Source organism: Staurois parvus, unplaced genomic scaffold, assembly GCF_062004578.1.
Source record: "Staurois parvus isolate SC_StPar_1 unplaced genomic scaffold, SC_StPar_1.0 ptg000381l, whole genome shotgun sequence".
NCBI lineage: Eukaryota > Metazoa > Chordata > Amphibia > Anura > Ranidae > Staurois > Staurois parvus.
Window position 1 is genome coordinate 518,436 of NW_028318177.1, and position 16,546 is coordinate 534,981.

A 16,546-nucleotide genomic window follows, 5' to 3' on the forward strand; every position below is an offset into this window, starting at 1 on the left:
CCTCCTCCCCTCTCTGCCTGTCTCCAGCACCACACCCATGGACTAGCGGGGAGGGGAGTAACCATGCAGTGTAATGAATACTGATTGGGTGCTTGTCAGGGAAGGGGCATGTCGGGCTTATCCTTTTTTCCTTTTTGATGCCTGAACCATTTTTGCGTTTTATGCACACTTTAAAAAATAATTTTAGGCTTAAAGATTACACAAAACTCCCAAACATGATATATTTTCTGAAGGCAAAGATGCTAGAGAATAAAATCGTGTTAGTTCCAATTTTTTATGTTGCATGATATTATTGCAAAGGTCTAGGTAATGCAGAATTTCAATAAAAAATATTTTTTTTAAATCGATTTTTATCCACCCTGGTGGCCTACGATGAAATTGAATTTGACATTCCTGATCTATAAAGAAAATACTGTATTAATGTGATGTACTCAATAACAAGTACATAAACCATGGACATCAGGTTCACATTATAGTTTCTCTTTAAAGCTCATCTTTCAGCTGTCAGTTTGTAAATTTTGGTGCAGCTTTTATACACGTAATGTACAGTAGTGATGGTCATCTCCATTTAGCAGTCGACATTAACACTACTTAGTTCAAAAGTATCCCACTAGAGCGTGCGCACGAGAAACCTCCAGAAACCTGCAAGGGGGGCCCCAAAACTAATAGTTTAATATACAAGCTGACATTCATACGTCACTGGGTTACACTGGGGAAAAAAAACACCTTTAGAAGTCAAGGGGCATTTATAGCCTACTTGACAGGGCTCCATTGGTCAAACCTACCACACAATATGTTGAAAACTTGGCCCGTAATGCACCAGTGATAGGATACTTCACCGCATGGACCTCCCTTTTTCTCTCTTCCATTGCCAATCAATTATACAGGGGAGGTGAGGGGGTTAGTAAGATTTAACACTGCGCTGGGCCCATAGGTAGCTGCATATCTGGCATCCATGTCAGACATTTTTTTTTTTTTATGCTTCAAAATGATTTTCAGTAATCATGAAACGAAATGTCGTGCATGCTGCAGGTAGTAGTATATACGGTTGCGGCTTTATGCAGAGAAGTTAATGTTGCATATTAACCCACCTGAAAAGTAGGAGCTCAGAGAAATTATCGCCTTCATAGTTACCAACATATGAAAATAGGTGGGATGTCTTGATGGTAGCAAGAAAAGAAACATGGCTGACTAGTCTCCCCAAACAAATGAGCTTAGTTCTACCCTCTGGCTGTTGTCATGCAGCAGGTGTTGGTCTTCCATCCAGTTGGTACAAGTCAATGCTTGCATCTATACATGATCCACAGAGTTTATTAAAAATAAAATGGCTCAGTAAACAGCAAAAAGCGATATACAGGTTTCTTCTGTATACTGGACCACGATGTGTATCAAATAAGCTCTGCGTGTTATGTGTGGACTCCAGTGTTGACTTTGTGGCTACCTGCTGAACACATGGAGGTGGGGCACGGTCAGTAAAGTGGTTGTTTTAACGTGGGAATATAATAATTTCCAGTATTGGTGCCTTTGGCAGTAATCGTAACCCCCTGCATTGGTGTGGCAGCAGTAATCTCCCTTCTATTAATGGTCTTTGATCGTATTTGTAATTACCAGCATTGTTGGTGGTAGGCAGTAAAAAGTACCCCCCCCAGTAGCTTTGGTCAGTAGCTAGATGTCACAGTAGTAACCTCTCCCACCATCCCAAGCATTGTGCATTGGTGGTCCGTGCCTGGCTGCAGCAATGATTATATTTAACCGCGCCAGCATTGATGTTTAGTGTTTACTTTCCTAGACACACCCCATGTTCTCTCCCTGTTGAACCAGGACTTTAGTTCATCTACTGGGCCGATATTGCCTGCAATTAAGGACCTTTTTTAGTGCTGGAATGTAAAGTGTTCCTGCAACTGGTACAGGATTGCTGCCTGTTACTATTACTTCAGCTTTCCTGGGTAACAGCAAACTTAAAATGACTATTCAATGTGTGAAAAATACAACATGCAGTCTAGAAAGCTGTAGTTCTTTAAGCTGCAGGCTGTCTACTGTTACTACTAGTTTTTTTTCTTGGTTGCTGTGATGGAGGCTAGGCAGGATAGAACACACAAGGCAGATGGCAAACACTTAAAGCTTTATTAAAACGGACAACAGTCACTCAGTGAGGAGTAGTGCAGAGAGAGAGCCCAAAATATTTTGTAATCCAGCCCCGGTGGGCAATATTAAAGTCTCTACAGCAGTTTGTAATCCAACAGGGAGGTATGAGGCAGTTCCTAAACAGGTCAGATAACACAGGGGAGACATACACTCACTCAGAGCTGGTGTGATAGTCCTGGGTAGAGCTGGCAGCGTCTTAGGCAGAGCTGGTGTGGCTTCTGGTGTCCCCCCTACTCCAATGGGGCTGGCAGAGTCTGGTGTGGTGGTCTCAGGCAGAGCTGATGTGGCTTCTGGGGTCCGCCTTCTCCAATGGGGCTCAGGCAGAGTCTGGCCACTAGAGTCCCGCCGCAGCTGGGATCCCTGAGTGGCTGCACAGCAGTACGAACGGGAGACACTAGCACCGGTTTCTTAAACCGGTGTTAGACGCTTCCCGGTCGTCCTGGTAACGGTGCGGGCCTGTGGGCGGCATGCCTCGTTGCTTGGCAACGAGGCACACCCCCTGGACATGGGTCACGCTCACATGAGCACGGCCTTTGTCCAGGCGGTGTTTGGAAGCGTGCAAACGTCTGGAACGTGTGGTGTCCCTGTGGCGCCAGGACCTGGATATCCTCCACAGAAGGTTCGCACTTCTTCGCGGAGAGGTGCGAACCGGCTATCTCCGAGGGGAGATAGCGACAATCACATTTGGGCAAAAGCAGGTTGGCCAGGATGGTCAAGGAAACACAGTAATTAGATTTGCAGCTGTAAACGGGATAACAGTGGGGAAGAATATACATTTAGACACAAACCAGAATGGGCAAGATGGACAGGGAAGGAAGCACAATAATTGAATTTGTAGCTGTAAACAAGATAACAGTGGGGAGAATACACTAATTGAATTTGGGACCTTTTGTGGAGGGGGCGTGTTACTTACAGCTAGGGGCCTTTGGCACACAGGAGTAGAATACTAATTGGAGGATACACTTCCTATGGCCAGGAGGGATTACAGAAACAAGGAATTAATAACTGGGCTGGCAGAGAACTCATATCGTGACAGGTGCGTTACAATGTTGTATACTAATAGCAAATTTAGAAAGCTAAGCTATTGTCTGGCGTTCTGGATTTGTCCAGGTCCCCCATGCTTACTAGGTTGACCACCACTGATTCTAAAGACATCAATTGTAACAGAAAAACATGGGTAATGAATGCCGTTTTATGCATTTATATTGCTGTACTTCATCACAATATTATTTGTCAGAATATAAAACCTTTACTTGATGTTTACGTGATGTCTTTGAGAAACATGCATTATTTCTTTCTTTCTTTTTAATTTTAAGATGTCCTTGGTAGACTTGGGAAAGAAGCTTCTAGAAGCTGCTCGGGCTGGGCAAGATGATGAAGTTCGTATTTTAATGGCAAATGGAGCGCCTTTTACCACAGACTGGGTAACTATTTATAAGACAAAAATGTGGTATTTGATTTTCCACTCTCAGATCAGCAACTTACTGTAATTATGTTCAGATGTCCATTAACATTTGCAGCAGTCCAACTGATCAGCAAATATGTGTGACCAAACCCTTCATCACCCCTGCATTCCTTTTGGTTGAATTCACACAGAACTGTTGCATTGTTTTTCTCCTTTGCATTCCAGAACTCCTGGCAGGAGAAACTTTGCAATATGAAGCCTTAGGTGCGTTTTTTAAGCAAACGTATTTAGGCGCATCAAGTATATGATTGTTAATGGATTCTGTTGGCTAAAATATTAAGTTATTCTTTCCATTTAAATGCATTAATTTTCAAAGACGCCTAAATGCATCGTGTGTGTGTGTGTTTTCTTCTAATACAACTGTAAATGCATGGACACATAGGCTAACATAGAGGTGCCTTTACTGGCTGAAAACAAAAAGACCAAACACCTGTAAAAGCGGTGGTTTTTTAAGCCCAGTGTGCATGAGGCCTAAAACTGCTGGATGGAATTTTTTACTTTTTCAATATCCTGTATTAAACATTCCTCTGTTTCCTAGCAGTAATGTCTTTCAGCCTGGGTTCACACTAATGCGGTTCGGGACCTGCACCTTTTTCATGCGGATGCGATTATGGCTCAAAACGCACCGCACAGACATTGCATGTAATTCGCACAGGAATGCGATTCGAATTACATGAGGTGTCCTGCACTGCATTATTGTGGACCCAGACTCAATCTGTTGTTTATGGTACAAAATGTTCTAAATTACCAACAGCTCACTGTAATAAGACATAACTTGCTGGACTTTTCCCACTTTTGAACAGAAATAAAAAATGGCCTGTACATGTGTTTTTTTTTTTTTTTTTTTTTTCTTCTTGTGGTTTATTTTTGTTTTCTGTTTACAGCTTGGAACATCTCCACTCCATCTTGCAGCTCAGTATGGACATTATTCCACGACAGAAGTATTACTTAGGGCAGGGGTCAGCAGAGATGCACGGACGAAGGTTGACAGAACTCCTTTGCATATGGCAGCATCAGAAGGACATGCAAACATAGTAGAGGTATTAATCAAGGTAAGTTATGTGTCATTTTGTGTTTAGTAAAAGGAGGTTGGCAATGAATGGTGATATGTAAATGTGTTGTAAGAAACTCCTGAACCAGTTATTTCAAAGGCTTTATGAATACCCAGCCATCTTCTGGTAGAGGAACTACCATCATATGATCCAGCGCTTTGTCCCAGGCCTAAAGTCTTTCAGGTGGGTGTGTACCTGAGGTTATGCAAATAATGACTTTAGCAAAGTCTGTATTTTATAGGGACTCCTGTAGGGTACGTGGGGTATTGAGAGGGTTTTATCTTACAATATGAATATAAATAGGAACTTCATGGAGACTACTATTCAGTGTCTAGCGCTCGCTGAAATTTATATTGCTAGTACAAGTACACTTTAATGGTATTGTTAATTAATTTTTCCATAAATCTACAGCATTAAAAGTGCTCACTAACCCATCCACTGCCATCAAGGTATGTCACATTGGCAGCAGGAGAGTTTTGCTAATTGCCTCAACTGCTTCAGTAAAATGTGTAAATGGCACAAGATGGCTCTCCGGTGAAAGACATCTGACTGCCTGCCCTCGACAGCATCCCCATAGTGCATACGTTCGCTGATCTTCCCTGCTTAGAATACACATGTATTATGCCACCTCTGGGTTTGGCTGTCCCTTTGTTTGTTTACTGTACCTGGGGAAGAAGCTAACGGAGCTTTTAAAACATTGATAGGAAATTTTGGACACTAAAGGTTGCCGTTTCACAGGTGCATGCAATTTTAAGGCTTTGGTATTTACTTGGCACAACTAAATGTTTTGTATTATGTAACAAATTGTGTTGGCAGATCCTAAAATTAAAGCAGTTGTAAAGGCTCAAGGTTTTTTTACCTCCATGCATTCTATGCATGAAGGTAAACCTTCTGTGTGCAGCAGTGCCCCCATCCCCCTCAATACTTACCTGAGCCCCATCAAGCTGTCCCGGGTCTCTGCCTCCTCATTGGCTGAGACATCAAGCAGCAGTCATTGGCTCCTGCTGCTGTCAATCAATCACTGCCAGTCAGCTAATGAGAGAGAGAGAGGGCAGGGCCAAGCCGCAGCTCCGTGTGTGAATGAACACACGGAGCAGCGAGTGCCCCCATAGCAAGCAGCTTGCTATGGGGGCACCCTATAGAAAGGAGGAGCCAGGAAAGCCTGCGGGGGACCCGAGAAGAGGTGGATCCCGGACTGCTCTGTGCAAAACCACTAAACACAGCAGGTGAGTATAGACATGTTTGTTATCCCCCCCCCCCCCCCCCCAAAAAAAAAGAATCTTTAGTTTTGCTTTAACTGGTATATTTATTACTGAAAATTTGTGCTTCATTAACAATTTGTTCTCTTGTGTACATTAAATTGGAACAACCACCATTTAATACTCCAGGGTCTCTGCTTTCAGAAAATATTAAATTTTTTTTTTTAAATGTTTGCAAAAAATAGCCCTGGCAGCAAGAGGGTCAATGGCTTGAAATCACTGATGAAGACTGATGGGTTGTGCCACAGCTAGTAAACATACATGTGTATATTTTTTAATTTAAAGGTTTAATTTTGTTTTGATAGCCAGTATTGATTGTGGGTAACTAAACTTTATTTTGTACATTGTGCCTTGTAGGGGGCAAGCATCTTTGCATGCAACCAAAGTGTGTCCTCTGTAGTAACAGATTTTGTATTTGTAGCACGGTGCTGACATCAATGCCAAAGACATGCTGAAGATGACGGCTCTTCACTGGGCAACAGAACACAACCATCAGGAAGTTGTAGAGCTTTTGATAAAATATGGAGCAGATGTTCATAGTCAGAGCAAATTCTGTAAAACCGCATTTGATATCTCTGTGGACAATGGAAATGATGATATCGCAGAAATACTACAGGTATTTTCCAGTACTTTTCAGTATCATCTGTTCTTTTACCTTAAATATTTTCTTTTCTAACAGAAGTCTGTACTTTCTTTTTTTACTTAGATTGCAATGCAAAACCAAATTAACACAAATCCTGAAAGCCCAGACACTGTAACGATACACACTGCTACACCACAGTTTTTCATTGGACCCGGAGGTGTGGTAAATTTAACAGGTGAGCAAATTGCCTGATTTTAGGATGCACATTACAAATAGCAGCTTTCTGAACATGCTGTCAGCGAGCATTGCAATCCTGAATTTACAAGTACATTCTAGCTTTTTGGAATAAATAAATGTATAGATTTCTCTTCTGTTTTCTGAGCTTTGAGATTTTATATATACAATATTGCCAAAAGTATTGGGACGCCTGCCTTTACACGCACAGGAAGTTTAATGGCATCCCAGTCTTAGTCCGTAGGGTTCAATATTGAGTTGGCCCGCCCTTTGCAGTTATAACAGCTTCAACTCTTCTGGGAAGGCCGTCCACAAGGTTTAGGAGGGTGTCTATGGGAATGTTTGACCATTCTAACAGAAGCACATTTGTGAGGTCAGGCACTGATGTCAGACGAGAAGGCCTGGCTCGCAGTCTCTGCTCTAATTCATCCCAAAGGTGTTCTATCTGGTGGAGGTCAGGACTCTGCGCAGGCCAGTCAAGTTTCTCCACCCGAAACTCGCTCATCCATGTCTTTATGGACCTTTGTGCACTGGTGCGCAGTCTTGTTGAACAAGACGGGGCCATCCCAAACTGTTCCCACAAAGTTGAGAGCATGAAATTGTCTGAACTGTTATCACAAAGTTAGGTGCATGAAATTGTCCAAAATGTCTTGGTATGCTGATGCTTGAAGAGTTCCCTTCACTGGAACTAAAGGGCCAAGCCCAACCCCTGAAAAACAACCCCACACCATAATCCCTCCTCCACCAAACTTAATCCCTCCTCCACCTACATTTGGCACGGTGCAGTCAGCTAAGTACCGTTCTCCTGGCAACAACCAAACCCAGACACGTCCATCGGATTACCAGACAGAGAACTGTGATTCTCTGAGTCCAGTGGCGGCGTGCTTTACACCACTGTATTTACTGCTTTGCATTGCATTTGGTGATGTAAGGCTTGGATACAGCTTCTCGGCCATGGAAACCCATTCCATGAAGCTCTCTACACACTGTTGTGCTAATCTGAAGGCCACAGGAAATTTGGAGATCTTTAGCTATTGACTCTGCAGACAATTGGCAACTATTGCAAACTGTGTGCTTCAGCATGCACTGACCCCACTCTGTCATTTTACATGGCCTACCACTTCATGAGTTTCTTTCATTCCCAGTTGCTTCAACTTTGTTAAAATACTACTAACAGTTAACCTTGGAATATTTAGTAGCAAGGAAATTTCACGGATGGACTTATTGCACAGGTGGCAACCTATCATAGTACCACACTTCAGTTCACTGATCTCCTGAGAGCGACCCATTCTTTCACAAGTGTTTGTAGAAGCAGTCTGCATGCCTAGGTGCTTGATTTTACACACCTGTTGCTATGGAGGTGATTGTAACCTGAATCCAATGATTTGGAGGGGGGGCCCAATACTTTTGGCGAGAGAGAGAGAGTGTGTTCAAGTAGGTCATCTAGTAGTTTTCACATGGCAGTCGCTTTAGCCATGTTGTGAGCATTTTGCTGACAGGCCCTGACATGTTTGTACCCAGTAACTTTTTGCAGCATCTATCATAACGTAAAAATATATTAAAGAACTGCCATATGTTCGGGCGTGAGGGCCACAGTTTGTACAGGCACGAGAGCCCATTAATTTGAATGGACTCCTGTTCCCTGGGACATGCAAGGATGAAGTCCCTGCACTTTGGAAATTGCAGCCCGCACAGGAACCAAGGTTCCCAGTACGGTTGTGATTTCCACTGCAAGCGGTGTGCCGTTAGCATTAATGGCACCCGCCCACAGGTGCCGCATTCCTTTGTGTGGGTGGTGTGGCTGCAGGTATTTGTGTGGGTTCCGCAGCGTCACTACCTGCACAGATGTGGACCAAGCCTAATTGCTTCAATATTTTGTTAAATTAAGAAATTCAAAAAACTGATTCATCTTTATGACATGTTTTACAAGTTAAAGGGGGGGGGGGGGGCACTTTTCCCATTTTAATCCTTTTGTACAGACCTGACAGCAGGGGGTTTTTGACACAGGTGGCTGTGGCAGGACCAAGTCTTTTTAGATCCTGGATGTCTCAATAAAGAGGACCTTGTCACTTGAAATTCATCACATAGGGGACTTTGTGTCCCCTATGTGATGGTGGGGGGGGGGAGATAAGTAAAAAAAATCTGTAAAACATGGTGGGCAGTTTGATGGCATGAGCATGAATGGCTTCCAGTAGCACTGGGTCATTGGTGTTTTATTGATGATGTGACAGAAGCAGCCGGATGAATTCTGCAGTGTTTACAGATACAGTGGGGATCGAAAGTATGGGCACCCCAGCTAAAAATTTGTATTAATGTGCATAAAGAAGCCAAGGAAAGATGGAAAAATCTCCAAAAGGCATCAAATTACAGATTAGACATTCTTATAATATGTCCTCAAAAGTTAGATTTTATTTCCATCATTTACACTTTCAAAATAACAGAAAACAAAAAAATGGCGTCTGCAAAAGTTTGGGCACCCTGCAGAGTTAATATCTTGTACTGCCCCCTTTGGCAAGTATCACAGCTTGTAAACGCTTTTTGTAGCCAGCCAAGAGTCTTTCAATGCTTGTTTGAGGTATCTTTGCCCATTCTTCCTTACAAAAGTCTTCCAGTTCTTTGAGATTTCTGGGCTGTCTGTCACACACTGCTCTTTTAAGGTCTATCCATAGATTTTCAATTATGTTGAGGTCAGGAGATTGTGAAGGCCATGGCAAAACCTTCAGTTTACGCCTCTTGATGTAATCTCCCATGGATTTCGAGGTGTGTTTAGGATCATTATCCATTTGTAGAAGCCATCCTCTCTTTAACTTCAGCTTTTTCACAGATGGCATCAAGTTACCATCCAAAATTTGCTGAAATTTTATTGAATCCATTTTTCCTTCTACTCGTGAGATGTTCCCTGTGCCACTGGCTGCAACACAACCCCAAAGCATGATTGATCCAAGCCCATGCTTAACAGTTGGACAGAGGTTCTTTTCATTCAATTCTGTGCCCCTTCTTCTCCAAACGTACCTTTGCTCATTCCAGCCAAAAAGTTCAATTTTAACCTCATCGGTAGAGATGAGCGAATCGAACATGACGAAGTGGAATTTGTTCCGAAGATTTGGAAAAATTCTATTCGCGACGAATCCGAAGATTAGCAAACTTCGGATGCACGAATCGAATTTTCCCAAAAATGGCGGCGACATGTGTGGCGACGGAGAAAATGGACAGAGAAGATGGGGCGGGGATCTCTGGGAAGGCGCGCAGACAAGGCGCGCTGACCCATAATGCATTCATGACATGTGATCGCATTAGCCAATCAGCAGCCAGCCAGCATTGTGTAATGGTGGAGCTATAAATCGCGGCCATCTTAGAATTCTCCATTAGCCTCCGGTCATTCAAGAGAGACAGACCTGTGTGTATTAAGGGACAGAGTTAGGGCCACAGAGACTTCAGGGCCACAGAATGGTTACTCAGGGCCACAGAATCGTTACTCAGGGACACAGAATCGTTACTTAGGGCCACAGCTATTAAAGAATCGAAAATTTAAAGTGACATACACCCTTTTTTTTTTTTTTTTTGGTGGCTGTCGTGCACAGTTGGTGCTGCAGTTTGCCGATTGTGCAAAATAAACTGACTTTCTGCTTCACAACCACTATTGTACGTTCAAAGAGTTAAATCCATATACACGCCGGGTGGCGGTAATATTTTTTGGGTGATTAGTGCATTCCAGTGACATAAACGTACAGTTTACAGCCAACGGCAAGCTGCAATTGACCGATTGGGCTAAATAAACTGACTTTCTGCTTCACAACCACTATTGTACGTTCAAAGAGTTAAATCCGGTTTTATTTTTGGGGTGCTTATTGAATTAAAGAGTATGTCAGACAACACGCAGAGGAGTGGCAGAGGAGGCAATGTTTCAGGAGCGAGCAGACGTGCCAGCAGAGGAAGGGGTCGAGGCAGCACTAGTCGCAGCCAGAGGCCAGTGCTCCCGGTGTCATCCAGCGGTCGTGTCTCCACCGCCAACCCTGCCGTCATCGATTGGTTGACTTGGTCGTCTTCCTCTTCCCAGGTCACCTCTGACACCTACAGCCAACGGTCGGTGGGTACGTCAGACACAACCGTTAGTTGGCATGGCCCGGGAGCAAGCCCACTGAAATCACGTGTCCTCGACCTGCCCCTGTCCTTTGGTGTTCCCTCACCAAGCGAAGTATCGCATGCTGTGGGCTCAGCCCCACTGTACAGTGAGGAAGAGCTAACAGAGGGCGGTCAGGAACGGGGGGAGACATCCGCCTCTTCAGCAGCCAGGCGAAGAAGTACTGGCGAGGAGTGTGGCTCGGTAGCCGGTCTAGAGACAGGTCTGTCTCCTGACCCACACGCAGCCGAGGGGGCTAGTAGTGAGGCGGAGACCCTAATTGATGATGATGAGGCTGATCGCACTTGGCAGCCTCGTCGTCATCAGGCTATTGCTTCCGCATCATCAGGAGAAGAGGGTGCCAGCTTGCCAGCGAGCAAAACAGTCGGTGGGTTGCCCAGGAGGCAGCAGGGTCGCAGCAGTGTCAGTGGAGCCAAACGGCCACGGAGTAGAGCACCAGCTCCACTGCAGCCTACCACCACGGCCAGTAGTGGTGCCGGTGTGCACGGAGGAAGTAGCAGTCAGCCAGTGAGGAGTAGCGGGGGCAAAGTTTCCTACTCGGCGGTGTGGCAATTTTTCGTCAAGCTGCCCGAGGAAGTAAACGTAGCCGTATGTCGACTATGTGGCCAGAAAGTCAAGCGTGGCCAGGGGGCCAATGTTGGGACTACAGCGTTGCGTCAGCATATGCAGCGTCGCCATTCGGTGGCCTGGGAAAACCGTGAGAAAGATACGGCGGTTCTGCCTGCCCCAGCCCCCGCTCCGTTACTTGCTCCGTCACCCGACGTCAATCGCCCTCTATCAGCCAGTCAAGGCTCCAACACCTCTGCTGAGGGGAGTTGTCGCTCGTTGGCATCTTCCGCTCGTTCAGATGCTCCTTCTCCTGCTACTCCTCTTCACGGATTCCGTCAGCAGTCTTTCTTGGAATCCGTTTCCAAGAGACAACAGTTTGCGAGCACGCACCCGACGGTGCAGAAGCTGAACGTCCTCCTGTCCAAGTTGCTGGTGCTGCAGTCCCTCCCTTTCCAAGTGGTGGACTCAGCACCTTTCCGAGAAATGATGGCTTGTGCCGAGCCGCGGTGGAGAGTGCCAAGCCGGCATTTCTTCGCCAAAAAGGCAGTGCCAGCCTTGCATTCACATGTAGAAGAGATGGTGGGCCAGTCTTTGAGCATGTCGGTCTCTGCCAAAGTGCACGGCAGCGCCGACGTGTGGAGCTGTAACTACGGTCAAGGACAGTACATGTCATTTACAGCCCACTGGGTGAACGTGGTGCCGGCACAGCCGCACCAGCAACTTGGACAGGTCACGCCGCTTTTGCCTCCACGTTTGCACGTCCTTGGTCCAGCAAAGATGTCCGCCTCTACCACCTCTTCTTCCGCCGTGTCCTCAGCCGCCACCCCCGTGCCAAGTCCCATTACCCGACCGGCATATCACATGTGCAGGGCGCAACGGTGTCACGCTGTGCTGCACCTGGTATGCCTTGGCGAACGTAGTCACACAGGGGAGGAACTTCTGAGTGTAATGAACAGAGAAATCGACAGATGGCTGTCTCCGCGCAAACTGAAAATCGGAACCATGTTGACCGACAACGGAAAGAACATGGTGTCTGCTCTGCGTCAAGGAAGGTTGTGCCATGCGCCATGTATGGCTCACATGTTCAATCTGGTTGTCAAGCGGTTCCTAAAATCCACCATCCCACTGCAAGACATCCTTAAAATGTCACGTAAACTTTGCATGCATTTCAGCCATTCCTACACCGCAAAGCACACTCTCCTTGAGCTGCAGCGGCAGAACAGAATTCCACAGCATCGCCTGATCTGCGACGTTGCAACAAGGTGGAATTCAACCCTACATATGTTAGACCGCCTTTACGAACAGCGAAAGGCCATCACCGATTTCCTGATGTTACAAGCGGATAAAGGTACTCCCCTGTGTAACTTAGATGTCAGCCATTGGCAGCTCATGCGTGACACCTGCCGCTTGCTCAGGCCCTTTGAGGAGGCCACGCTATTCGTGAGTCGGCAGGACTATGGGATGAACGACGTCATTCCTCTGTTGCACGTCCTGGAACAAATGCTGTTAACAATGGCTGGTCAGGGTGCGGTAGACGTGGCGCACAGATCTCAACGCCACATGACCCCTGTGGGGGCAGGACAGGAAGAAGAGGAGGAGGTAGAAGAGGACATTGGTGCTCAGGAATTATTGAGTGAAATGGGTGGTTTTTCCACTCAGCGGACGGCAGTGGAGGAGCAGGAGCATCTGGTAGAGCAGGAGGAGGAGACGGAGGACCCAGACGCACCGTGGCAGTATGCTGTGGAGATGGAGGCAGGGAGTCCCTCGCATTCCTTGGCACAAATGGCCCATAGCATGCTCGGTTGCTTGCGTAGCGACAGCCGAATAATAACCATCAGACAGAGGGATGACTTTTGGCTGTCCACCTTGTTGGACCCTCGCTACCGTTCAAAAATGGTGGCCTTTTTCACACCTGCTGAGAGGGAGGCCAAAATAAAGTACTATAAAAACCACCTATGTAGTCAGTAGGTCTCTGCCTTTCTGCGCCAACGTCCATCCTCAGACACTGTGGGCCCTGTGCGCTCGCGTTCCGCTGCCATGGCAGCAGGGGAGGGGTGGGGTGGTAGGAGCAGTGGCAGCTCCACCAGCAGCGGCTGCCTCAGTCTGCAGTCGATGATGAGTAGCTTTCTTCACCAGCGCAGTGAGGAAACTACTAACCAGCCGCAGCAGCATCAGGTGGACCTGGAGCAGGACCTCAAACAACAGGCTTGGGCCTACTTGGACAGCACCCTGCCAACCGAGGTAGACAATCCCCTTGACTACTGGGCAACGAAACTTGACCTTTGGCCCCAACTAGCTGAATTTGCCCTTGAAAGGCTGTCATGCCCGGCCAGTAGCGTGGCATCGGAGCGCGTGTTTAGTGCGGCAGGAGGTATTGTAACTCCGCGGAGGACACGACTGTCCACCCAAAGTGTGGAGAGACTCACGTTTGTGAAAATGAATCAGGCGTGGATTAGTCTGGATTTCAAACCACCAGTTCCTGACACAACTGACTAAATCCGCCATGAATCATGCCCCAAACATTTTATTAGGGACAAATGGAAGACCTCCACCTGATCCGTACATTTGTATATATATTTTATTGAGAGGCTGCTGGTCGGCCGACTCATGTTTTGCACATTTTTAATGACTTATACTCTGCAGGTCGGGCCCCTCATGAATTGGGGTTTTTAAATTATTTATACTTCGCTGGATGACCGTCACATGAATTGAACCTTTTTAATGACTTATACTCTGCTGGTCGGGCCCCTCATGAATTGGTGTTTTTAAATTATTTATACGTCGCTGGACGACTGTCACATGAATTTAAACTTTTTAATTATTTATAGTCGACCAGTTCCAGACCGATGGAATAGCAATTTTTTAAAATATTTATTTGACACGTGTTGTCCATCTCATCAATGAGGTGGACTGTTTATTTATTGGCCACGGTTTGGCCCCCTCCTGTTTCTTACATTGTTAACTTGTTGTATCGGTCACGGTTTGGCCACATGTTTGGTTGTCTTGTTAAGATTTTCTGTAATGTACACAGTTACGCTTGACTTGTCGACTTTCCACAATCTACTAAGGTATAGCATCGCATCAAAGTTTTTTTTTTTTTTTTTTTTTTTTTTTTTTTTTTTTGGTCTAAACCATTTCTTATAATGTCAATTTGTAGGATACGCCGCTGTAAGGCGACCTACTTTTTTATCACTGTGTAGACATCTATTTATAGGCCGATGTTTGGCCAGAAAGATATATATTTAGTAATAACCTAGCCGTTCAAGCCGCTCACTGAACACCTCGGGAATTGCTTTGTATATCTGTCTCCTTAGGGGCCGCTGTCTGGCGACATAATTTTTTGTCACTGTGTAGACATCTATTTATAGGCCGATGTTTGGCCACAAAAATATATTTAGTAATAACCTAGCCGTTCAGGCCACTCCCTGAACACCTCGGGAATTGCTTTGTATATCTGTCGCCTTAGAGGCCGCTGTCTGAACAGCTCATGAATTGCTTTCTATATGTGTCGCCTTTGAGGCCGCTGGCTGGACAGCTGATGAATTGATTTGTATATATGTACTTATTGTCCGCTGTCCGGACAGCTCATGAATTACTTTTTGTATATAGCCTTCCAAACCACTCTCAGAATAAGTCATGATATTCATGCTGTGTATAGCCTTATAGGCCAATGGTCAATCAAGTCATGATTGTTATAGTGTGTATAGCCTTATAGGCCGCTGTCTTTACAACTTTATAATTCCATGCAGTATATAGCCCTATCGGCCACTTTCTGGCATCCAGTTGCTGTAGCCCCCATCACCACACTGTGCCACGGGCCCCTGTACCGCCTTCTCATACTGCTGCCAGATCCATCCTCTGCCATGTGCGTCTTTGTCGTCTGCTCACGCTGCTGGGTTCCAGTTTTAAACCTAGGCCTGTGTATGGCTTCCAAATACTGCTGCCTCCACCGCCACCCTGCGCCATGTGCCTCTGTCGTCTGCTCACGCTGCTGACGGCTTCCGCTTTTTAAACTAGTCCTGTGTATGTCTTCCGAATACTGCTGCCTCCACCGCCACCCTGCGCCATGTGCCACTTTCGGGTCTCCTCACACTGCTGCCAGGTCCATACTGATTCATGGCCCCCTGTACCGGCTCCTCATGAACGTGGTTCAGCGGGTTTGCATCACTTAACGGCAAATCGTTGACAAACGCTGGGACGTTCAGTGTTGTGCGCATTAAGCCAGACACCAAAGGGCAGCACAGACCTGTTATTACTCGCTCAAGCATGGCTGAACAAAACCAGTCTCTACCACAAATTGGACCCAGACCTGCCCAGGGTCTCGTAAGTAGATTGCACGGAGGAGTAGAGTTCGTTATTGGAATTAACTGTGAGGGACTTTTAAACCTAGGCCTGTGTATGGCCTTCAATTGAAGCTGCTTCTGCTCCGCCACTCTGCCATTGGACTCTTGATAGTCGTCTCCCCACGCTGCTGCTGGGGGGACTTTTTAACATAGGCCTCTGTATGGCCTTCAATTTTAGCTGCTTACGCTCCGCCACTCTGCCATGGGCCCCTGTACCGCCTCCTCATGCTGCTGCCAGGCCCGTAATCTGCCATGGGCCCCCGTACCGACTCCTCATGCTGCTGCCAGGCCCGTAATCTGTCATGGGCCCCTGTACCGCCTCCTCATGCTGCTGCCAGGTCCAGAGTGTGTCATGGGTCCCTGTACGGCCTCCCATTGCTGCTGTCTTCATCGCCACACTCTGCCATGTGCCACTTTCAGGTCTCCTCACACTGCTGGTGGGTTCCATTTTGTCATAGGGTGCTGTATGGCCTCCCATTGCTGCTGCCTCCACCGCCACACTGTGGCTCCACACTCTGGTTTTGGCCCCGTGACTGCCCAAATGAGTGAAGTGTGCGGTGATTCTAAGATTGACGGCACTCATCTGCATGTCATACTGACTGACAGTATTATTTCTCTTCCCCAGCAGACTCCAAGGGCATTTAAATTAAAGGTACAGTGTTCTGCACTAATATAAAGGCTCTCTGAAGCCTAGAAACACCCTTTTTATAAGTTAAATTCGCAGCGAATATATTCGGCTGGAAGTGAATTTATTCGGCGAATTCGGCGAATCAGC

The 16,546-nt window shown here is 46.2% G+C and overlaps 1 protein-coding gene across 5 annotated transcripts in view; it reads left to right on the forward strand.

Moving 5' to 3' along the window:
- Positions 1-16,546, forward strand: part of GABPB1 (GA binding protein transcription factor subunit beta 1) — a 61,462-nt gene that overhangs the window by 17,453 nt on the left and 27,463 nt on the right. For all 5 annotated transcript variants that reach the window (XM_089685700.1, XM_089685699.1, XM_089685696.1 and 2 more), the window contains exons 2-5: positions 3,462-3,569; positions 4,495-4,662; positions 6,343-6,537; positions 6,628-6,739. In XM_089685700.1, coding sequence (XP_089541826.1) covers positions 3,462-3,569; positions 4,495-4,662; positions 6,343-6,537; positions 6,628-6,739 — 583 coding nt within the window. The remainder of the gene's footprint in view (positions 1-3,461; positions 3,570-4,494; positions 4,663-6,342; positions 6,538-6,627; positions 6,740-16,546) is intronic.